The sequence below is a fragment of the Liolophura sinensis genome, chromosome 11 (assembly GCF_032854445.1).
Source record: "Liolophura sinensis isolate JHLJ2023 chromosome 11, CUHK_Ljap_v2, whole genome shotgun sequence".
Taxonomy (NCBI): Eukaryota; Metazoa; Mollusca; class Polyplacophora; order Chitonida; family Chitonidae; genus Liolophura; species Liolophura sinensis.
Genome location: NC_088305.1, coordinates 3,070,703 through 3,096,976, shown reverse-complemented (window position 1 = coordinate 3,096,976; position 26,274 = coordinate 3,070,703). Strand labels below are relative to the sequence as shown.

Sequence of the window (26,274 nt, the reverse complement as noted above, 5' to 3'; positions counted from 1 at the left end):
ATACAAGTACACATGTAGTTTACATACAGAAAGACATGGGCTGCAGATGACAATCGGTTTCCCCTCAGATCTGCCCGGCTTCCTCCCACCATAATGCTGGCTGTCGTTGTATAAGTGAAATATTCTTAAGCACAGCCTAAAACACCAATGAAAGAAATAAATAAAAAAATAACTAAAACCATGAAACCCACAGTTTACTATAGTCGTGATACAGCGCCTATTTCTAGCCCACCACAGATACATGTATGCATCGCAATAAAGTGTAATAATGGATTGGAAGTTTGACTGAAACAGGGAGACTCCAGCCCTCAGTATGTATTTTTTTGAGGGGGGAGCAGTTAGGGGGGGGGCAGTTAGGGGGGAGGGGCAGTCGGGGGGAGGGGCAGTCGGGGGGGGGGGTTGGCAGGGGGGTAATCAGGGGGGTAGTTAGGGGAGAGGGGGGCAGTCAGGGGTGAAGTCCTGCTGAGCACTGACACTTGCACACTACAAACAAAGACTCTATCAAAATTCCAGTTCCAACACAATCGTAAACTCCCCTCTTTGTTATCAGAGTTATTATTTACATAAAATTCGGTGCATCCTGAGGAAATCTTCAGAATGTTACATGTAGATGTATATGCAGAAAGGCCCATTTGATCCAAGATGTAAAACTACAATTTTAACTGTAACCCTACTGTTTCTACAGTATGCATACATGTGTACATGTATTTGTTTCCTGACTATATGTTCAGATCCCGCCTTAGACAGGTAACTGTGGATTGCTCTCACAGCTTGCGGTACCTTAGGGACAATAACACATTGATGACACTCATGTGGCCCCCTAAATTCCAATGTTTTACGTTCACAGAAGACACTTCCTCTTCCACCAACACGGTGTAGTATGGGCCACATGTAAGAAATCGGTAACCTGTCAAAGTCTGTTGGTTTACCCCAAGCACTCCGGTTTTCTCATCCCATAAAACTGACCCCCATCATATACATGTACCTGTAAGTTAGAAATTCTAAGGTACGGCATTAAGCATGATCAAATAAATGCTGTTTTCGTCAAGCTGACCCGGGTAGTAGGCACGCAATCCCCTATGTCATCTAGTAGCCAATCAGTTGCTATTCTCTTTGAACTGTATTCATCTTCATAATCACACGTCTGTCAGGCTGTACGTCTGACTTGTCATGCCTCTGACCAAAGCCAGGCCACCGGCCATACCGCATTTCACCGGTCAATTGTGCCCGATCTTGTCAAGTCAAGATGTCATGTCCAGCACTAGTGACCAATTATTGGGATGAATTTAGTGAGTTCTGCAAACATGCTGTCTGTTTGTCCACTGTGCACAACTGCCATGATCTGCCTCATCTAATTGAATCTCTTTGCTGATCGCATGAAGCCCATCGAGAAAACTGACCCCTGGAGAAATTAAGCCCGCGTGTACAATGGTCACGGATCAACTGAAGCCTCTGTTAACACACCTACAACGTACCATGGGTACACATTCATGTTTGCGACACAAAAGCATTAGGCTAAACTCTGCACTCAAGTCAGCTAGAAATGTTTGATGTACATGTACGGTAGAAACTGGGGCTATTCTAGGTCCAAAGTTTGGGCACCCTTGGGCCGAGCGTAGCGAGGCGTTGCCTATTAGCCGGGGGTCTGGTGGCCGCAGGCCCCCAGCCGCTAGATTTTTTCGACGCCCAGAAATGCATTCTAGGCCATATTAAGCACTTTGATAGATGTTATGAAAAGCACTCTCAGGTATTTTAAACAGCTTAAAATATTAGTTAATACTATCCACACATTTATATTTTACATCTATATATATATGTTTTAATAATATAACGATATACGTCTCTGTTGTAGGCCTACGAACTGGGACTGACCCTGAGTTTTAGATGTGACATACATACATGTGACAAATAATGAAACAGTGCATTTTGTCGCAGACCCTCGGGTTTTAATTTATAACACATACCATCACATATATGTCAGCAGGTTTGTTGTTGTAAATAAACAAGTGCATGCACAATGTACCTTGACTTTCACCCAAGCACTGCTTTGAGTTCATTTACTTGCTCATTATAGTAAACATTCTATTTCTTATGTATTGACTTGATAACTATCAGTATGTCAGACATGCACATAATAGATACATTCAGAACCATAATGTGCAAAAAGTCTCAAACAAATTGTGTATTAACTCACCAAGTTCATCTTTTCAAATGAAAATTAGCACATTATGATTCAGCAAGGCAGGATCCTACGATCTTTCACTGAAGCCCATTTCTCCGCTCGTTATCTGCTGTGTTATATTTCCCTTGGAAACCATGGCTTGTATAGCTCTTTTCTGAGTAATGGCATTCTGGTGTTTACTGCCACGGCTGTGATTTTCTAAAACCCTTTTTGGATGGCCTTCTAGTTTAACTGCTTTATTTTTCCATGTCTCGTCACCTGTTACAGCATATTCCTCACATAATTTGCACTTCCAACCTTGTTGGTCATGACTGTAATAAATCCAAGAAAACATTTTTTCCCACAGGGCCCGTGATTGACCGTCCCTGTTTGTTCGTCCGTCAAATCTTTTGCCCTCCGTTGTGCTATAGTCTAAAGGCTCGGTTTGTTCTGGTGTTGAAGGCCTATCGCTGTCGACATTTTCCTGTATATTTTCCAAGTTTTCTTGGGTGTGAAGTTTAGAAGTGCTTGGTGTTTCGCTGGTGCTTGCCGACGCCGGTTCGGGGCTAGGGGATATCAGCACGCCCGACTCCGGCACCTCTGGCTCTGCAGCACTTCCCTCACTATCGATGCCGTCACGTGTTTCATTTGCTTCTGAAATCCTTGCCTTATTTCGACCACTACCGCCAAAAAAATCTGTTATTTTTTGTGGATTTTTCAGGTCCTCTGTGCTGTTTAATCGGCCGGATCTATACGTTGACGCTTTTTTGTTATGGCTAACTCTAGTCGTCTTTGGACGCGGCATTTTGGCATCAATCAACCGGTACGTCTCGCTATCACCTCGCCTGCCATTTCTTGCCTAGTGCACGATTTCGGGGTCACCGCGCACGTTCAGTTGCATTGGCTTTGTATGCGCGATGTCCTTCAACCTGTCTGAGGTCACTGTCTTGCACGTGTGACCTGATTATCCTAACATTTATTGGGAGAAGAGTTCCACTCTCCGCGCAGATTCAAACAGCATGTGACAATGCATATTCTGTATCCTCTTTGCAGAGATTTAAACAATACATCACGCTAGCTACCGATTGTGATTGTAATGGCCTATTTAAGGGTGTTTTGATGTCGTTTTGTTTCCTACTGTTTAGACCGATCCATACAAGCAGTGAAGTTCATTTTTCCGCGAATATTGTTTTTCTTTGTCACTCGTTTGGGCGCCCAAACTGGCCACGCCCAAACCCGTTATATCGGGTTCAAAATCGGCCTAGATCAGCTCTAGGTAGAAATAAGGCCAGTAGACAAGCTTTTTTCTCCCACATCTAGGTCTGTCAAATTTGCTGTTTTCATCAATGTTTCAACAATAAAATAATCAAACAAAACCTATATCTACTCTAGACAATAAATGTAAGCTGTCAGAAATGAATGAGGCAAAACATTAACAACTGTTTGTTGCGACTAACCCAACCAAAACTCCAAACAGGGCCCGTAAAGTTTTTCTTTCATTTTTCTCTTAATGTTTATGTCTTAAAAGTTCACATCTTTTTTAACAGCCAGAATAAAAAAAAAATAAATAGATCAAATAATCTCGTACACCTTATTTTTCCTGATAGGGTTGTGTTCTACACAAGAAAGGGTTTTTTAAGGATGACACATCACTTGATTGTTCACTGTCCACATATGATATTAAGACAACACATGTAATATCAAAAACAAATAGGCTAAACAACTTTCTGCCCGATTTCCTCCCACAATAATGCAAGCTGCCGTCATATTAGTGAAATATTCTTGAGTACAACGCAATACACTAACCAGTAAATAAATACACAAAAAAAAACTTTCTGAAAGTCAATGCTTAAAGATTTTCACTCAAGCAAATAAATATGTGCTACACGTAGCTGGTGAATGAAGACACCATATGTACGAGTAATATCTAAAACAAAGAACAACTTGACTAGACAACTCTTCTGACAGTTAAAGCCACAAGATTTTTATAGCCAGTATATGTAGATGTCCCATTATCACAAGTAATACACATGTAGATGCTGTGCTCAATCATTTGATTTATTTATTTGATTGGTGTTTTACGCCGTACTCAAGAATATTTCACTGATACGACGGCAGCCAACATTATGGTGGGAGGAAACGGGGCAGAGCCCAGGGGAAACCCACAACCATCCGCAGGTTGCTGGCAGACCTTACTGCTGGAGAGGAAGCCAGCATGAGCTGGACTTGAACTCACAGCGACCACATTGGTGAGAGGCTTCTGGGTCATTATGCTGCGCTAGCCCGCTAACCGACTGAGCCATGGAGGCCCCTCAATCATTTGATTTATTTATTTCATTGATGTCTTAGGCTATACAGAAGAATATTTCACCTACACGACGACAGCCAACATGATGGAGGGAAACGCACAACCAGGTTCCACAAGCTGATGTACTTCCATGAAGGCCAATCTGGTGTGAACACCTACATGTATGTGCTGCATATGAGAAAGTTTGTCAGTAACTTGCCAAAGACTGGTGGTTTACTCCTTTTTCCTCCATATCTGCAAAGTTTGCTCGATCAGAAGTCCATGTGCATTTATCTCCACAAGTTCCTATGTTCGGAGATGTATGCAACTTCATAAATGAGTTTGTACATGTAAATATACACTGTATAAGTAAAAATAAATCAATTTACAGATGCTCTGTGGATTGCTCTCCTCCAAAGTCAGGTTTACAGGACACTACAAAAACAAAAATCCCCATGTATTTCCCTTTTACAAGTTTGTGCATATCTTAACACAGCTGTAACAGTGTATGTATCTATTTTAAACACATCCATATCCCAATGCTTCCAGTGTGGCATCAGCAAACAGCTCCATGTGTAGGCTGGACTCTCCCGCACATTCAGACTACACCATCTTACATGGCATGTAGTAATACAGTGGTAAAAGTGTCCAGAGGTCAATTAGGCACCCCTCTGAAACAGGCTGATTTGGCTGGAGTCCCATCTAGGGTGATTATCACCTTGGTGACCACAAGTACTGTTATCTGACCCCAGCTGACCAGGGGCCAAGTCCTGAAAATTAATCCTAGTTTGTAATAGCCACATCATTTGACCACTGGTACCCAGGAGGGTGTCACTATCAGGGCAACAGGGTATGACCCTACATTTCACAACACTATCTGTGTCTCCACCCCCAGGAGGTTTATCCCCCCCTACCACCAGCCGGGACTACCCCATCCCTATCTAGGTTTACATACATGTATATAATGCACTCCTGAGTTGCATTTCACTTCTCTCATCATCAGGGATATACATATATCCATTTCTCCATGAGGTCTGCAACACAGGCCAGAAGCAATAAGCCACTGTTTGGATGTACATGTACATTGTATTTCTGATGACAAAATGAGGTGCACATACTATTTATTTATTTACTTGAGTGCCACTCTGAAATATTTAACTTGTACAACAGTCAGCCAGCCTCTTGGTGGGTGGAAACCAACCACATCTCGCAGGAAACCCACGACCACCTGCAGGTCGCTGACAGACCTTTCCACTTACACCCAGACAGAAAGCCAGCAGGAGCTGGACTTGAACTCACAATGGCCACATTCGGTCATGAGTAATGGTGCAATGCTAGCACGCTAACCACTCAGCCACGGAGACCCCCATACTCTACTGAGAACATTATTTGTACCTGTACTTCACTAATCACATATGGTAGATATGCACATTGTCACAGGACATCTCTTCAGTCGTTTGTGTTGTTAGCAGATAGCCACTCTTCACTCACCCCACTTCAGCACATTGTTCAGATAGCAGGTGTAGTCATTGAGGACATTGTTTACATCATGTAACAACTACCTTGCAATATCACAGCCCTGCAGTACCCACATTGATATGCACCTAAATGTAATTTGAAGGACTTTAATTAGAATTTAAACCCATTTTAATGAAGCAACAATATGAATGTAATGAAAGCGTGAGTAATGTAGAGCTTGCAGCAGCGTGTCAATGACAAATCCAGCAGGGATCCTTTGTTTACGGACAACTGAGACTACTGACATATGGCTATCTGGGTCAATCTGAACATGGAGTATAATTAGGTGTTCAAAGTGAGACAGGGCACAGTGCTGTAATGATTACATTGACTGCCTGGGGGTTGAGGAAATGGACATACCGAGGACAGCATAGAATATAAAGAGGGAGGGAGGGGGCAAATGGAAGGGGGATGCCTAAAGGGGATAGGGATGCTTATAATATGTAGTAAAGGGTACAGAGGCAAAAATACTGTGCAGAATTTGAGACAAGGCCAAGGATGTGGCGCATAGCTGGTAAAATCACAGACTTATCCGGTGGGGGGAGAGGCCTTGAAGTAACAGATGTTCATGTACAGGTTGCCCCAGGGTAGGAGATTGGGTCAGGAGGGAGAGAAGTAGAAGTAAAAGAGAAAGAGGGGTTTAGACGATCAATGCTGGCCTACAGGTGCTGTGTTATAGCAGACAGACAGTTGCCATCATCCGTGACCAATTGTAATTGATTGCGCACAGACGCACTTACGTCCATTCCAATCAATTATCTTGGCCCCTGTTACAACAACGCTTGATTGATCACCTGACTGGGCTGTGCACATACATTCAGCTCCCATCAACTGACAGCCGCGAATCAGAGAGTTCGATGATTCTCTTACTGTATCAATAAGTCTCAGTTTTTCATAAATACATAGCCTTCTGTAACAGGTCAGCGAATGAATAAGCCATTTACCTAAGCTACTAAAACCAAAGAGAGGTACAGTACATTGTTTTCACCGCAGAGGTTTGATTTATTTATTTGACACCCAAGAATATTTCACTTATTTCCAACATTATGGTGGGAGAAAACCATGCAGAGCCTAGGTTCCACAAGGATTAAGGAGAAAGAAGAAGTGGAGGGAGAAAACCATGCAGAGCCTAGGTTCCACAAGGATTAAGGAGAAAGAAGAAGTGGAGGGAGAAAACCATGCAGAGCCTAGGTTCCTAAGTTGTTGGCCAAACCCTGATATTATAGGGAGCATTGACAAGCCTACATGATTTGCAGCTTGAATGACTAAGTCTGTAGGCCTCATGTACATGCTTTGTGCTTGATAGGTTTCATGTTGGATACGAGTGGCTCGCCCGCTTGTATTGCTTTACAGTGTGAGTTTTTCTCCTATAACCTGGCTTCATATTCTGGTTGGTTCTTTCACCCAGAACCCTGATACAGTGTATTTATTTATTTATTTAATTGGTGTTTTATGCCGTACTCAAGAATATTTCACTTATACATGTACAACGGCAGTCAGCATTATGGTGTGAGGAAACTGGGTAGAGCCCTCAGCAAACCCATGTCCATCCACAGGTTGCTGGCAGACCCTCCCATGTATGCTGATACAGTGTATGGCATACAGATCACATAAAAACAGGTACAAAATCCCAATCTCTAACACATCTTTTCTTTTTAATTTGAAATGTGTTGTTTTTTTCATTCAAATTAATGACAAACTAATATTGGTCATTAATGACAAATACATGTATTGGCTACAAATAAATGAACAATACTCGTTGGTAATTAAAGGATTCCATATTAATGACAAGAATTGGTAATTAATGGCAGGTGTTGGAGATTAATGGCAGGTATTGGTGATTAATAACAATCGTTGAAAATAATAATATATAATAATAGTAATAATAATAATAAAACTGAAAATAGTACAGGATTAAGCAAGAAATCTCTCAAGGATATGAGATGGCAAGTACCTGACATACTGTACATAAAGACTGACTCAACATTGAAGTTTACACCCTAATCTGTATGAAGTTTAATAATATGTACATATGTGCATGTAGTGGTATACACTGTATAGTTAGTCCTCCTGACACTGGCATCTCACCGCTACAATGTACAGATCTGTGGGAAAATAGATATAATCAGAACTTAAGGGCTTGTATGCAAGCTTCCTGGGATGGGTCAAGCAGTGCCAGTGGATTAGCTCATAACAGCCATTAACACATACTGACCAATGGTCAATGTGCTCTGGACTTTTGGCCACCAATGCTAATTTATTTAGAGCGTGACAGGATGACTCACACTGGTCAGCTCCTGACAAACACCTGAGTCAGTGGGGGAAGACTGCCCATATTGGCTTATTTCCAATACTAGAGTCTTATTATTTAAGAATCCGCCTTCTGGAATGACGAGTAGGGTGACCGGTGCTAGACCATGAATTATTTACAAGTATCTGTGGTGAGAATTAGCTGTGTGAGTCAGGTGGAGTGGGCGGCTTGATATCACAAAAGTATCACCATAACGCTGCTATAAACTGGTGAAAGCCTGACAGCCTGTCTACATGTGCATGGTTGGCCTGTGATGTTGAGGCAATATGTCTACCGCCGTTTTCGTTGTGGAAAACATTTGGGCTGGTTACATGTATCTACATGTACATATACCCACACGTAACCAATAAACTGACAAGTCATCTACATGAAAGCATCGCTTATTTATTTATTAGATTATTGTTTAATGCCACAAACATTTTTTCCACAATTATGATAGCTCTCAGTTTTATGAGTGGATCGAGGAAGGCCATGTGCCTGGTGTAAACCACCGACCTTTATCAAATGACTGACAACCTTTCCCTAATAAACACACCATACTAGTAGAAGACAAGCTGTCTTCAGCAAACATTACACTGCGCAAATAGTCAAGCCAGTGTTGATGGCAGCTTATGGCACCAGCGGCCAACAAACAGTGAGAGTGAGGACTTCACAAATTGTCTGTACCTCTGGCTGACATGACGACGACCAACACAAAATCACGTTAACGATCAACAGCAATAACAACAACAACAACGCATGTCACACTGTTTTGCCACAAAATATTGCCCTAAAGTTTTTATTAATATACTTTCAGTGGTATAAAATGCATCTGATCAAAAAGTATCTCCCATTTATCAAACAGTATCTCCAATTTACTCATTAAACCTTGAAGAGTCACATGTACCTCCTTGTTTCTGCGCACTTACATGTAAGTAATATCAGTTTCTCTTCCAAGAATTACTACTCAGATTTAACATGGAAAACATGTTCCCACTTGACTAAAAACAGTAGAGAAAAATTCTTCATGCATGTGCGATTGAAGTTGCGTTCACATGCTCTGATTGTCAAGCTGTACAATAGTGCACATCAACACATGCATCACTGATGTCACGTTTTTGACACAAGTCCCACGTTTCTCACATCATGGGGGCTTCCCCTGAACGCCAACCAGGAATTTTCCATGGATGAGAGCAAGGGTCTGCAGCCCCTTGAACCCCCTGTTTGGGTCTCTTACTTCTTTGGTCCTATCTGGGTTGAGAGCTAAGGTATGCACATACACAAAGATCACGTCATCTGACAGGACTGACAGCTTCTTGGGGTCAGGGTGGTATTATAACATCACAGGTACTGAGTGCCTGTAAGTACACTTGGGGTCAGGGTGGTTTTATAACATCACAGGTACTGAGTGCCTGTACGTACGCTGGGGGTAAGGGTGGTTTTACAACATCACAGGCACAGAGTGCCTGTACGTACACTGGGGGTCAGGGTGGTATTATAACATCACAGGTACTGAGTACCTGTACATACACTGACAAGAGAACAACAAGTTTAGAGGAGAATCCCTGGGGTTATGAATGGACCGCTTTATCGCCTACCCCCAGCTGTGTCTTATTTCCCCTCCATCTCTTTGTTAGCACCAGTTATATCTATTGTACCAGAGAACTGTTCAATACTGGCAAATGGTGTGTATCACTGGCACAGGCTGTACAACTACAAGTAGCCTCCATACATGCATTCACCTCACCTAGTTTTAGTCATGATCAATAATATTATAATCAAGGTAAACAAGCTGCTGTATTGCCAATAAATGGCTTAAATAGCAAGTGCAAATTTGCATTAGTTGGTTTGCAATAGCAGCCATCTTTGATGTAAGATTGAGTATTGCTGGCTGGGTGTCTACTGTTACAGGTCATAAGCTGGGCAGAGAGGGCACACAATGGGCAGTATACACAAACATACCTCAAAGACGGCTGCCATTGCAAACCATCTATTTCCTAAACAAATGACCACTGAAATATACACGGATAAAGTAAAAGACGTATTTATTTATTTGCCTGGCTCGTCAGAGAGCGCAGAATTTCGTGTTGCGTTGTACTCAGGCTCCTCAATAAGTTAATGTCCTATATTAAAAGAAAAAAAATTTGAGACTGACCTTTCTTCATTGAGTCTATGATAATTATGATATGACAATGACCATTCCAGCTTAAACAATAAGCACTACATTGAAATCTTAAAGTTTTATTTTGAAGAGTTAAACTTTTATCCAGAGAAATTAGGGCCATATCGAGAAAAAGTTGAAGGTTCTGATCTCAAATATACACGTAATTATCACTGTGCATAAAGAAAATTCAGGGGGCCTCTGTGGCTCAGTCGGTTAGCGCGCTAGCGCAGCAAAATGACCCAGAAGCCTCTCACCAATGCGGTCGCTGTGAGTTCAAGTCGCGCTCATGCTGGCTTCCTCTCCGGCCGTAAGTGGGAAGGTCTGCCAGCAACCTGCGGATGGTCATGGGTTTCCCCCGGGCTCTGCCCGGTTTCCTCTCACCATAATGCTGACCGCTGTCATATAAGTGAAATATTCTTGAGTACGGCGTAAAACACCAATCAATCAAAGAGAATTCATAAAACACAATTCAAAATGATGCTTTCTGAGAGTCAATTAGTATGAAAACTTAACTTTCTATTGATAAACCTTAATCTTTTTTTTTTTCAATTTTATTGTAGGTTTTAACACACCTTGATTACATGTTGTTTAGGTACTTAAATATTTTCTGGAACTAAAATGACTTTAGATATGCGATGCTAGTGAAGGGTGAGCCATACAACTCTGCATAGACACCCAAACTATTAAAGTGGACAATTCCAACTCAGAGCTTCCCTAATGTTGGGAAGAGGGTTCCACGCAGGTGAAACCAGTAAAATCCATCCTTTATATAGGACTTGACAAGGTAACAGTAAGCTCCATAAGTGTAATCTCACTTAGAACCAATCGACTCTGTACACCTGCCAATATGCTACTGATATAATGATACATACACGCAGGGTGTGTATGTACCATTCAGCACACCTGACATTAATTAGTGACACTGGGAAAGGTACATACATCTATGACATATCTGTACCTGTACATCTGGTTGATGAAGCCTTAGGTATGGCTCCTGTGGACCTTCGTGTAGGCTATATACCAGATGCCTGTACATTGGGGCATGCAGCATCTGGGAAAGCAATCTCCTAAGCTGTGTTTACTGTGTACATGTACATGTGGGATGGGTCAGAAAAACTGTCCACAGACATGAATACCAGCTGGGTCTGTGCAAGTACACCTTAGCAATTACAAATTTCCAGGCTTTTCCAAGTTCTGAAGAACTAAAATTCGCATTTTCCAGTTTTGCCATTTTTATCTGAATGCAGATGTCTTATCCATAAGTATGTGTATGGTGGGACTAGAAAGCTGTCTCCCAAAAATTGGTGTTTTATAGACAACTGGAGTGGTCAAACAGATGTGTTTATTTTAATATGCACGTATATGCATACCAGTTTTTGCTGCGTAAAAAGAGTCAGTTTGTTGCATACAGTCAAAACTCAGGTAGGTTCTGTAGTCTGTCTACATGCACTTGTAAATAGGTAAGTACATGTACTTGTAAATAGGTAAGTACATGCACTTGCAAATAGGTAAGTACATGTACCTGAGGCAAGTTCGTTTCCCAATTTCCAGAACTTCCAAGGCCCTGGAACTCTGATACCTACAGTGCATACCTGCAAAGCTTATTTGCAAGTTACATGTACATCTGCTTGCAACCAAGCAGTATGGTATGGCCCTGCATCCAAAGAAAACAGACCAACAAGACTGTGCATCCAAACAGATGGTGCTTGCCTACTGCAGATGCCAGCAGCAGAAGTCAATTGGGATATTCTTGTATTGAGGAACACAAAGATTGGTATGAGTCAGAGACTGAGTTTGCCTCCCCTGATGGGGTTGTCATGAGCCTTGGCAACGAAGTGAGAGCTGTGGGGTTTTGGGGGGCAGGGGGGAGGGGGGGGGCTTTCTATACACCTGAGTGACTAAGCCCCATCAATCTACCTTTAATCAAGTGACCTGTCACCTGGTATTGTCCCACTATCTTCAGCAACTGTCAGGCTGATATTCTCACCAACTCCCACATCTCATCCACCTAAGCAGGCTAACATCACCATTTAGGAGCCAAAATATTTCACTCTTTTTTTTTTGTCTGTTTTTACGTGTACATAAATACAATTACTTACATAATACACAGTAATTATAATAATCTTGTACATGCTGACGACTACATAGCTAATCAATGCCACAGGCAAGAACTGGGCATTATCACTTATACAGGTGATCAAATGTATATTCATGCAGTTTAAGGACAGGTGTTAATAATATTTTCAGGTGTGTAACAAAACAATGGATGTTACAGAATGTCCAGCAACCACATTAAAATACTGCGTATAAATGTGCATACCACATAAATATGAATATCAGATTGCAATCAATTTGCAAACAGCGGAGAAGCTGCTTTCTCAGCCTAGGCTACTTGTATAATTCTACCTGTACATATCTCCACAGGTATCCCAGTGTATACCTCATAGCTATTATTCTCAGAACATGAACATTTTGTACTCCACACTTTGTTTTGTTTTAGATGCCTAAAGTTGCAGCTGTGTGGTATATCTACACACAGGGCCAGAAAAATAAATGAAGGCTCAAACTTTAATTTTATAAAAAGCAAACCCAAAATGATTTTAAGTCTTTGAATAAAAGAAATTTGTATGAAAACTTAACTGTTCATTGGTAAACCATTATATTTTTGTTCCAGTTACTTATTACTTTTAATACAACTTGATAAGTTTGGCTGCCAAAGAGTCTGGGAGGCCAAGCATTTTCCGGCACTAAAATGGCTACAGATAAAGCATGGCCCCGAGTACCACGCATAACACTGTGCTAAATATACAACAAAACTGTCACATAATAGTTCAGATACATAATAAAGGGTTCAGGCGCAAAAACGTATAAACGCAATTCATGACAAGACATTAAAAAAAATCGAATTCTTGAAATTTCTACACGTAACACTATCGACAAATTTGCATTTGCTCTCCCAACAATGATTCACTTTTTTACACCTACATGTACCTTTGTGTGCAATCATTCCTAAAAACAGAAGGAAAATACAAAATTTGATTTAGAATGAAAGATTGAAATGGATTAATCTGTTTTTGCTCCTGAACTATACATGTATAAAGTGTAAGAGGATCATCACTAGGCCAAGGAATGCAAATCATCAACAAACTTAACCTGGAGGTTTTAGGTCAAATGCAAGCAATGCGTGGAACGAGAAACAAGAAACGGCCATGCTAGCCGACAAAACCAAGATAAACGCATAATTTACCAGCAGCATCTGGAGCAAGTTTAAATAAACACAAGCCCTGCAGCAGTTGCACATAGTGCAGAGCTGTAATGGTTACACATACGTGTATGTATGCAGTACAGGAAGAAATCCAAGCTCTTCCTACAACCTCCTAGGAGTCAGGTCTGACAGCACAGACTCCTAACTAGATTCTCAGCTGCTCCAGCTAACCAGCGGTTTAACAGTAACATTTCTTAACCATCCTACCAGATTTACACAGTCATGCACATATGCGCCCCTAAATATCTATGTCTCCAGCAATTTTATGAAAATGGAGCGCACAGCAGCAAAAAAATACCCATCAGTTGAAATCAAGGCCACATACATACATGTAGCTGTCAGCTTTTCACATATTCATTCTCTTCAAATGAAATCCCGTTTGTCACACCTTGATATTGCTGGCACAGTGCACATGTACACTTTATACTGTACATGCACATTTGGTATACTGCAACTTCATAAAATTGCAGCATATATACTGGAGGCAAAAATCTCCATGAATTTGAACTGTGCAAGTACAATGTAGTTGTCAGCTTTTTATCTCAGTCTCGAGGTAAATTCAAATGTGAAATATCAGTCTGTATTGTCAGCTTCTGTATTTATTCACAAATTTCTAACTTTTCCCTCATGTCGCCCTTGTTATTATCACTGTGTGCCCATCCTGTACAAGTCTGTACACTTAATGGCCAGACTCTGCCTAAATACCCTACAAAGTGTGCGACGTGGGGAAAAGGGAACATATAGATATATATACTATAAATATGCATGAGTTTATGGGTGCTGCATCCTGATTATGCACTCCCTATAATTGTTGTTACACAACAGAAACAAAGAGGCCTCACTACATGCATGTTCCACAAAGACAGGACTTTGGGGTAACCATAGCGACCACAATAATGATGGTAATCTGCCTGGTGTACATGCCAGCTGTTAAGGGTATTACCATTAAAAGCCTGTTACAGGCTTATTGGGTAACACCGCCTGTAGTCAGGAAGCAGTTTATACAATCATGCAGCTCAGCCCAAGGCTTTGATATCAGGATATTTAATAATACAGATGTTCATGGTGACAGAGACGTATTCATAAGTAGAATTAATTAAAATTTATCATTTGTGTGTGAGTTTGACAGAGCTCTACTGCGACAGTCCAGTTTTTTTTTTTGTGTTTTTTTTTTAAGTATTATGTTGAATACACATGTGCACGTTATGTATTTTTTTTTCAATTAGTACAGGGTGATGGTGACCAAGTACATGTACATTATACATACATGCATAATCAGTTGAATGCAAATAGAATAAAGTTTTCATAACAATAAACCATAAATCCTAAACACAAACAGATGCAGTGTACATTCAGGGCTTGAAATTAACACTGGCCTGCTAGTCAAAAGGCCGATGAAATTTTGGTCCCCCCAGTAGAATTAAACAGGGACCGGTTCTACTGGCCTGTGAGTTATCAATGTTTAATTTAGATTACCAACTCTACATTCATGATTAAACAATCACTTTATAATATGACATCTATTTACATACAATGTACATGTACATTTAGACTGAAAATATAAGAGTTTGATCAGGTTTTCCTACATTTAACTGAAGGACCAGCTAATACTGAGGCGGCTCAATATACAATGTATCTTGAGAGACAAGTCCTATTTGTTACTACCATTTTGTCGTTAATGTCAACCCCTGACACCTACAGATCCATAGTCTTTATTACTTCACATTCCTGTGCTTTATGCCAGCTTGATAATACGCTGGCTGTGGTTAAAAATGCTCCACACATACATGTAAATCTATCCACAAACCTTTTGTCTGTACTAACAGTCAATCCAGGGGACATAGTAGCGAATAATATACCTATATATACATATATATTCCAGGGGCCGGCATTTGGCTGCATTCCCCCTGGTCTGCTTCCTTGTTTATAACCACAAATACTTGTATCTCAATTACATCCACAAGGACTGATTGCACCAAGAATACACTCTTTTCAGATTTATGTATGCACAGTTCTCTTTTATTGTTTGAACATGCAGTACAGTCAAATTTGAGAAGGGAAGATTTTGATTGATTTATTTATTTATTTAATTGGTGTTCTTTGCGGTTCTCATGAATATTTCACTGATACGACGGCGGGAAGATTTTTGAAGAATACAATGTATTGTTCAGGTGAATAACCTGTCCAGTTCAGGGAACATTCTTCTAATATGGTTAAAACATGCATCACTTCTCTGGTCGAATTTGTGGAGGATCTAGCATATTGCCATTACAATGTTTGTAGAAGATTTACATGTTTATCTATGTATATCTATCCTTATATAAGCAATATGTAGGTATACATGTATATATAACGTTTACATGTATTTAACAGATGTTTACATCATACGTAACCTGCATGATAATAGAAAGCAGCAGAAACATTAACAAATAATTTACATTGATTATACTGACGATAATTTTTTTTTTTTTTTTTTTTTACATTTATTAGAATTTCAATGAAGCACTGACCCATGAATATTTCCACAGGCCTACATAAACATGTATATGCATGAATCATAATAAATATAATCAACAGTTGGGGACACATTTGTGCAAGCTGTGTCAAAGCATCACCTTAATTTGATTTCTGGCCCAACATTTATTAATCAAAAATTATAGTAGTGGCTGATTATATTGTAAACTTTGATAGTTGAACCTGTATATTCATAATATATAATATGTTAGAATGAGAGTATGCATTTATACATACATGTATATTCAATAATATATGTAAGCCAGTTATGACTGGACTAGCAATAATGACAAAGTACAAGGACATGCAGTCAAAAAAAAAAACAGGAAACATTTTAATGTCCCTCTCTCCCCAGAAATCGGCAAAGGGAAGTATTTCTACAGAGAACTACATCTCGGCCTACCATGGTTGTGAATGAGGATAAATTTTCAGTTTTCTCTGCTGACAGTTTCTTAAAAATTGTTTATAGCGTACGTCTTATGTGAGTTTATTCCAGCTGTGAAGCAGGGGTAGGGACAATACTCGCTTTGCTTTTCCTTCACTACTTTCATTTTCTTTTTATGGAGAAAGGGGAAAAGTATTTTGTTGTTGTTCACCTAACTGTTCTGGAAATGTGACATATTTTGGGATTGCGCTGAATAAGCCCGGGACATCGGTCTAAGGATGGCTAAGGATGTATACTGAAAAGCGGGGACCACTGGCCACCCTTAGCCCGAGAGTTATGGGAACTCAGCTTACAAAGAGCTACTCTCTCGTTCAACTCCTATGCATGCACATTAGATTCATCCTGAGTACACACATAGCACGGCAACTGTGCACATCTTGCCACAATCGCTACATGCCGTTACATCACAATTCTCCTGTAAATCTTAGCCGAGGTCAAAAATAGGCTCTCATTGAGCAGGTTGCCGCGCGCTTCCATGTTTTTAAAATTTGGGTCAGTGAGGCGCGCATACGCAGCAGCAGTTGGCCTTTCCCTGAAATTCAGAATGGAATGGTTGCCGAAGACACCCCCCACCCCTTTTTTTTTGCAAATGCAAACTTAATTTGGAATTTCGCACCAACTGTGGGGTGCACGATTCTGCTCTATAGCCTTCAGACAATTGCAAATTCATTCTTCTGCAGTAACATGGCTTTCTGTCTGTCAGAACTGACAGCCAGCTGATCAAAACATAGAGACGTATGTTTCTATACATACGCAAGCATGTCGAGCAACAACCCGATTTATTAGGTCACAATGTCAACACAGCGTGTGAGCGTACGTCACAACTGTGAATTATCTTGGATTTACCAGCCTTAAAGGCAACAGAATGTGGCAAAAATTGGCAGAGGAACAGAGAATGTCTTGGTGAACATAATTTATTGGAGTTTTGCCTGGTAAATGCATGTATTGGTTCATTTTGCACGGATTTTTGCAACGCGGAGTTTCTAGACGCAAAGCTGTTTTTAAAGACCACTATTTTAACTAGGATGACTCCTCGGCCGTGATCTACGCCTAGTTCCATATTAAAAGATCAGAGCCGAGACTCTTGGCTAGGCACTTAAACGCCTGGTCATGGCTTTCTATTCTGTAGTATGTACCAATGCATCATGGATGAAATCGGGTCCAACACTTGATACAATTTATATATATATATATATATATACTTAATGTAGGCACTAGTCATTTTAATATCGACAACACTGAGCTGTCAAACACAAGCCATTGCCAGGCGCCGCAGGCCTACAACAATAGAAGCATTCTATACAGTGTACAACTTACGTGTACAATTTGTGTAGTAGCCTACAAGTATGTGGCTGGCAAGGCATACTGCCTACAAATTAAACTGTTAAACTGCTAGCACCTAAAAATACGGTCATTAAACTTCGATCAGATCAAGTAGCTGACACTTGAGCAGTGCTGAGAGCAGTGGTAAGGTTGGAGGTTAGCATGGTTCTGGTCGTCTTAGGCAGACACATTATGCTAGTCGGTATTACAGAGCGTCTGGGTTAGGCCTACTCGGGTCTATAAGGACACAATGAAAATGACAGCCGCCAGTTCCCGGCGCCTCGCACGTGTCCACTTCAACGGGCCTTCTCGAGCTTTTACGACAGAAAAAGCTTCCAAATGTATACTCACATGAAAAGCTCAGTGGCAGGGGTACAATCCAACGGCTTCTCTTCGCGTCAGAATCCGTCTGAAATCGCCGAATTTCGGTAAAATCCAATCCCGATGGCTGTACTTGCTCCGCCACCCTACCATTATCGGCGCGCTACACTCGTCTGTCATCGGAGAGGAGAACGCTCGCGCAGGTGCCCGGATGCTCCATCGCTCTATGCTTCATTTCACCGCTGTAGATCGACAGCTCATTCTGAATAATTTATTCGCTTATTTTCCCTTCACTTATTGCGGATATATGTAATGCTCATAAATGATTAGATCAATCTATGACAATGTGCTTAAATCGCTAGATTGACGGTCTCCAATAGTGTTCAAAATTTTAAGCTCTAACAATGTTAATATTACACAAAAACAGAGTGTGACAATTTTATGATTTTTTTTTTCATTCATGTTTTTTTTTATGTACATGTGTATGCAGATCTCTTCCGTTTTTCTTTTCCAGGTACATATTATCTTGTTCATACCAAGTCCTCATGATTAAAACTATTGAAGTAAAATTTTTAAAAAAGCCCCAAAATATGTGAACATCAGTGGAAAGACCACTGAAAGTATATCCATACCGTACTTAAAGTTTGAGCATCCAGGTTGAAACTAGAATTTATGCAGACGATTAAAAATTTGTATCTTGGCCCGAAATGACAACCGTGGAAGGTGATATCAAATAAGATGGCAGTCATGTGAAACTAAGTTGTTGTACTGTTCTTTTATCTTTGGATAAAATCATTATGACTTTATCTACAGGATTATGTACGTCTAGTTATACACCAAAACGAGCTAATCCAACAATCAATGCAGTTTTTTGTATCAAAATAAATTCTTAATAGCATTTGGAGCAATACAGGATGCTATCTAGAATAGCATAAAAATAAATTCTAAATAGCATTTAGAGCAATACAGGAAAACTTTAACATTATATTGTTTGTTTTTTTTTTTGGTTTTTGTTTTTTGGGGTGTTTTTCACTGTTCTAACTAGCAATCGAATCTCTCTCTATCCAACCACCCACCACCCCCTCCCATTTTTTTCTCTTTTTTGTTTTTTTTTTTTTTGTTTGTTTTTCTTTTTTTTTTTTTTGGTAGAATAAGTGTCGCTTTCTTCAATCAAACCCAATCTGTGGAAAGGATAAAATTTAGTTGCCATTTCGCCCAGGTTTTCCAGAATCGCTGAGACCCGCAGCTCTGGCACAGACTATGACACCAATAGACCAAGTGCGGCTTAGCGACAGCTTATTTCCCAGACGACAAAAGGCGGCAGACACAGAATGGCGATCGGGTTACAGTGGGAACGGTCGCCCCCACTTTCACGGTCGTTTGTCAGCTTTGGGGCAAAATTTAAGCGATATGTCACGTGCTCTTATGTCCTGAGTGTATATCTATTCACACCTCCAACACAACAGTTGCCATTCTCCGCCTTTTAAGCAAGGCGTGGTGCTGGCCTGTTTCTCTTCACCTTCATGTCGACAAGCTCCATATATTTACCGTTATATGGCCTTTCTTATTTTCTTTTCCTGTTTCATTTTATGTATACTTCTACTTCACAGTCAATTGGGAGGTGACCATATGCCTTCACGGCGCAGAGGTGAGACTAATCATTTAGCTTTTATCTTTTCTTCTTGAAGAGAGGACCTAGACCGATAAAAGTCACATGTTTTCTGTTTCCACCAAAATACATTGTAGATTTCCCATTGATTTTCCGTCTTTTCACATACTTGTGTTAATTGTTACTGTCATAACCAATGCAGGTTTTACTGAAGACTCGGGTGTGACCCATGAAGAAATCTAGTCTAATTTAATTGTCAAAAGATCACCGACTGGAATCTTACATATAATGAGTTGCCGTATAGCCAGCCGATCGGCCCATATATAACCTCTGTGGTTTCCGGATATTAAAAGAGCATATTTTTGCCACAAAATATAGGGACTAACTAAAACAAACTGGTCAAGTAAAACAAAACTCCACAATTTAGCTATTTTCATGTCAGATTAACTTATTTCCTAACGGAGTACATGCGCCATATGCCTTATGTCAGTTTAACAATAATTTATTTATTTATTTAATTGGTGTTTTACGCCGTACTCAAATATTTCACTCATACGACGGCGGCCCGCATTATGGTGGGAGGAAACCGTGCAAAGCCCGGGGGAGAAGCACGACCATCCGCAGGTTGCTGGGAGACCTTCCCTCGAGTTTAACAATGAAGACCAGGGCCTCCGTGGGTCAGTTGGTTAGCGCGCTAGCGCAGCGTAATGACCCAGTAGTCTCTCACCAATGCGGCCGCTGTGAGTTCAAGTCCAGCTCATGCTGGCTTCCTCTCCGGCCGTACGTGGGAAGGTCTGCCGACAACCTGCGGATGGTCGTGGGTTTCCCCTGTGCTCTGCCCGGTTTCCACCCACCTTAATGCTGGCCGCCGTCGTAAAAGTGAAATGTTCTTGAGTACGGCGTGATACAACAATCAAAAAATAAAAAACAAAAAAAAAAATGCATTTTTCTTACCTTATTGTGCTTCAGCCATGGTTCAAAGGGGCGTCTATACGTTGTTATACTTTTTAAGCATATAGGCCAATGCATAAACAGCTAGATTTATTTATTTATTTATCTAGACCCATATTTGCTTGAAGCTTTACGCCGTGCCCAACAATATTTCACTTCTACGACGTCAGCCAGACATATACATGTCGCTGTGATATAGACATTCGTAAAAACAAAATATTTTGAATTTTAGTAATTTTCTAATACCGTAAATAATAATATCAAATGCTCCCCTGATATGCCTTTGCTATAAACAGTGGATGCGTTCGAGTACGGGCTATATTGTTGAATCATTATGTATTAAGACCATGTTTTCTACACATTAATGAAACAGCTGATAGGGGCCTCCGTGGCTCAGTTGGTTAGCGCGCTAGCACAGCGTAATGACCCAGGAGTCTCTCACCAATGCGGTTGCTGTGAGTTCAAGTCCCACTCATGCTGGCTTCCTCTCCGGCCGTATGTGGGAAGGTCTGCCAGCAACCTGCGGATGGTCGTAGGTTTCCCCCGGGCTCAGCCCGGTTTCCTCCCACCATAATGCTGGCAGTCGTCGTATAAGTGAAATATTCTTGAGTGCGGCGTAAAATACCAATCAAATAAATAAATAAATAAAAAGCTGCTAGAGCTGTTTAAAGAAAACAACCATTATTTATTTATTTATTTCGTTTATTTATTTGATCGACTTTTAACCTGTATATAAACTGAAGAATAAAACAAGCATTCTTGAAGTATTGCTTTTACAATTTACGTGTCCCCTATATATACCGGTTTGAGCTGGCCAAATAAAAGCTGTATATACAGATACTTAACAAAAGTATGAACGCACGAGGCAATTTTACATTGTTTTCTCTCGGTATTAACGCGCTCACTCAATAGCTATAGGGTAAGTGTTCATCATCAACTTTCACCAGATAATCACATTTTAGGGCAATGATCCAGGAGCTTTGGCATCGTGAAAACAGAGTGGACCGTCAATGATCACAAGTTCAGTCTTCGTGATGCTGACGTTGGACACACTCGGCACTGAGTGCTGTGTGAACTGTGGTTACCGACCGCTCTGTTTTCACGCTGTTATAGCTCCTTGATTATTGCCCTTCAATGTAAAAACATGGTGGAAATTAAAATTGAACTATAAATGTTGAAACGTTATTTAGTACTGAGAGAAAACAACAAAATTGCTTCGTGCGTTTATATTTAAGTATTCATTATCAGTTGTAGCTTCAATTTCCACCAGATTTTCACGTGACAGTTGTTGTAGCAATATTTACATGCCCTACAAAACTTGATTGTAATAAGTCAGGCAGACAACTAAAATATAATATATAAAATGTGTGAATACAGAGTGATAGGTGATCACAATTCACGCTTTTAGTGATGCATGCTAACGGTGGACACACTTGGTGCTGAGTGCTGTGAACTGTGATCACCGACCACTATGTTTTCACACATTTTATATCTTATATTTTATTTGTCTGCCAGACTTATTACAATCAATTTTTGTCGGGCATGTAAATATTGCTACAACAGCTGCCGCGACGTCAACGTATTCTAAAACGAAGTGCAATTTGGGGGAACAATTTTAAAAACATCAATGGTTTCTCAAAAGAAGGATTTTATCTGTACCTTTCCGTCGCACGGATATGTACTACAACTTTACAGGATTCCAAAAAATTCAAATATCCCATAAAAGCTAGCAATATTGCGTGGTCAAGAAGCTGTACAAGCAAACTTGTATCTGCTGTCTTAGCGAAGACACTACAAGAAGTAATCAGTTTGGAAAAAATACACTCTTGCAAAAACACTTGCAAAAAACTCAGGCGTTAACTAAATTCTTTAAAACTCGAAACGTCTCGGTGAAGAACTATAGGTGCAGTGTACGCGTACCGTGTAAGTCCTTATCCAACTGGGGTTTCTCTATATTCTGTACTGCTATTCCTCAAAAAGACTTAAATGATAAAATTTCCATCTCAGTTGTTTCGGGGGTTTAATAAAACAGGTCACACCTACATTACCGTCAAATCCACCATGCACACAAATGTTACTGTTTATGGAATGTCTCGTTGTTCATCAACTAAATACCATCTATGTTAAATTCGTTGAAACCTTTAAAAAATCAAGTGTATAGGTATATTCCGATGGGTATAAATTGTGCTTCCTTTTGGCTAACTTATACTTGTTTTCCTATGGATACGATTAAATGTGCAGAAATTATTAGAAAGTCAAGCACGAGATTTGTCCTCTTTTTGAAGGAATTCGTCTTTGTTTATACAAAAAGGTCACCAGAAAAATGTTAAGAATTTAATTCAGAAATGCTAAAATTGCCAAAGTTATAAATATGATGTATAGTTTCTTCTTTTTCATCACAATGTCTGTCTCATCCCTGATTATTGATCTTCATCAAGCTCCATTTCGCTCATTCACTAAACGGAATATTGGTCTGCTAGCCTTTAAACAACACCTATAGCAAGGCGGTCAAATCTATATACCAACCTTTGAAGGAAACCGAACAAATCTTACCTGGGCTTAAGTTTCAATTTTGGCACCGTAAGTTATCCTTATGTGGGTAGCAATATACCGAAGGGTCCTTGTAGCTTTTGAAGGTTCATGTATGTCAAGGTTATTCCACCAAACATCATCACCCTTTTAAGCTTTACAAAAAGTGTAATACTACTGTAAGTAAATACTGACAGACGGCCCAGAATCCATGGCTGCCTGCTTCATAACTGTGTCTAATTTCGAATAACCAACGCAGGGTTAGTTGGCGCATATTTGTTGTGTTGAATTAGATCACCACGCTGGATATATGAACAGCTGCTATCAAAGCACAACTGAGATACATGCTCTGATTAGAGAAAAGCCACATACTATTTCATGATACACGATTTGAATACTGAATTCACTCACTCGTCTAGAAGATTCCTTTGCGCCTTTCCAGGGGCCTCCGTGGCTCAGTTGGTTAGAGCGTTAGCGCAGCGTAATGACCCAGGAGTCTCTCACCAATGCGGTCGCTGTGAGTTCAAGTCCAGCTCATTACTGGCTTCATCTCCGACAGCGACCCGCTGGTTTCCCCCCTGGCTCTGTCCGGTTTCCACCCACCATAATACTGGCCGCCGTCGTATAAGTGACATATTCTTGAGTAGGCCTACGGCGTAAAACACCAATCAAATAAATAAATAAAATAAATAACCTTTGCGCCTTTCCAACGTCATTGAAAACTATTGAGTGCTTCTCTTTGTATGAATCCTAACTAATTCCGTACATTGTATATTCTTTCTTATTTTTTTAATGAGTGGTTTGTGTTGAACGTTGTTTTGGGAATTGACCTTGCGATCATTGAAAAGGGACGTCCGTTTGGTTGGTGGCTGCTATGCGCATGTCTGTTTTGACTGAAGCGGGAAGTGTTCGTCATCAGTTTTGTTTTAATTGGTATTTGAACGATGTCTGATTTTACAGCAGGCTAACATCTCATTTCACTTCTACCAATCTATAGCATATATATGTATAGAGCGAATTTCAATCAACGTTTGGTACCACCAAGTTAAACTGCACTTTCAAAAGCACGTAAATGCTTTAAAATGATAATTCTGTGATGCCAATCCTTGAAGGATTGTTGTCCAGAACTAATATAGCCACGGATGCCTCGGTCTAATTATAAAAATTATAACCTGTTTAAACAGTATGTAACCGGGAGGGCTTCTACGTAATAATGACCTTAAATCCACCAAAAACAATAGATTTACTGCCCTAGCCGATCTCCAGTCGGCCGCCCGGTAGCCTACTGCTCAGCGGATGACGTCATGGCCAACCCAAGCGTAGCTGGCCTAAATGACCTGGGGATTCGCATCATCAGGATTTCTTCCGTCTTGTGCCACGAATCCACGCTCTCCTTAGAGCAAAATCGTGCGCAAACTTGAAAAAACTAACTACAGGGTTGTTCGACGTCATTCGGCGGAGACTACCGGTATTGGCGAAAAAAAATCCATGAAACCAGCCTCCTTATCTAGTGATTTTAAATGCCATATTACTCAGGTTAATGTACCCTTTTTCAATACACTCAGTTTAACAATATATACAGGTGTAGCTATTTATTAATAAATACTGAATCTGTACACTAATCCTATAAGTTTTCTGACAAGTAATTCATTAATACTTCACAAAATACAGTGGATGAATAAGTCAAAATCAAGTAAAATGTATCACTTAAAAAACCTGTATTTTTAGTGAAATAAAGAATGTTTATGCATGTTTTCCTCAACTTAAATAGTGGCCAATAACAGGACCCCGTTCAGCGGACTGACACATGCATCTACATGTTAGAATTACATATCTTTACATTTTGTAATGTTACGGCGACATCATCCAAATGAATAAATAAATAAATAAGTAAATAAATAAATAAAATAAATATTGGTTTTATCATTAGCACTAATCAGCGTGTGAACAGAGAAATAATATCTGTTTGCAATGAGTTCCCTTAAAAGAAGATATGTAGCAGATATTGCCGATATGGCGTTTAACCATATTTATTTATTCATTTTTAAAGAACTGTTGCTCTGTGTACAAACATTGCCCCGATCCTACCCCTCTGATAAATGTTCCATGCTCTCTTCTCTTCCCCCTTCATCTCCCCGTCCTGTAGATTGCCCCGCCCTCATTATTTCTAAGGCCTTCATGACAATACGTGGTCGACGAAAGGTTGTTGAAGGCCACTTGTCTTCTATCAATGTATCAAACGTCCATGGGTACACTTTCTTCTGTATAACTTGCCGGTGGCTTATCTGAGTGATGTAAAATATATGTAGATTGTTCTGACAAATATAACACACATATTCTGTTAATTCAACATTCTGTTAGTCTAAAAGGATATTATGTGGATTATGACAGAATATTACGTTATAAATACAGAACACATTCTAGCATCCCTCAGACAAAAGACTTCCTGGTAAAGGATCTGGTATATGTTAAGGCGGGGAATCGCCCCAGTGCAAGAAACTGTGAACCCCAAGAAGAGAAAATGAGTAAAGGTGTGAGTGATAGCTGTTGACACACTCGAAAGGCCACCTTTTTCAATTTTGCTTTATTCTTCTTTTCCTGTTATATGGCAAGCCTACGACTTGTACAGCTTCAAACATTCACTGAGGCGATGTATAGCTCATAACATCGACTTGTGAAAATCACTGCACCACAAATGTAACTTTCTGAAAAATTCTTGAACACACAGTTATGCACCATTCCATTGAGTGAGTGAGTGCTTGGGGTTTAACGTCGTACTTTACAATTCCAGTCAGTCGAATAAATATCAAGGAAATGTAGCTTTCAGCCTTATAGTGTTCTCTCAAGCAGGAGTCACATGTGATTTTGGTATAGTTGCCACGTGTTATGTGTACCAC

The 26,274-nt window shown here is 40.2% G+C and overlaps 1 protein-coding gene across 1 annotated transcript in view; it reads right to left on the bottom strand.

The window, feature by feature from the left end:
• The window catches only part of LOC135477476 (uncharacterized), a 104,963-nt gene extending 86,536 nt beyond the window's left edge, over nt 1-18,427 (bottom strand). The window contains exon 1 of the mRNA XM_064757593.1: nt 18,319-18,427. Within this exon, the coding sequence (XP_064613663.1) occupies nt 18,319-18,320 (2 nt within the window). The 5' untranslated portion in view covers nt 18,321-18,427. The remainder of the gene's footprint in view (nt 1-18,318) is intronic.
• Nucleotides 18,428-26,274: the final 7,847 nt, after the last annotated feature.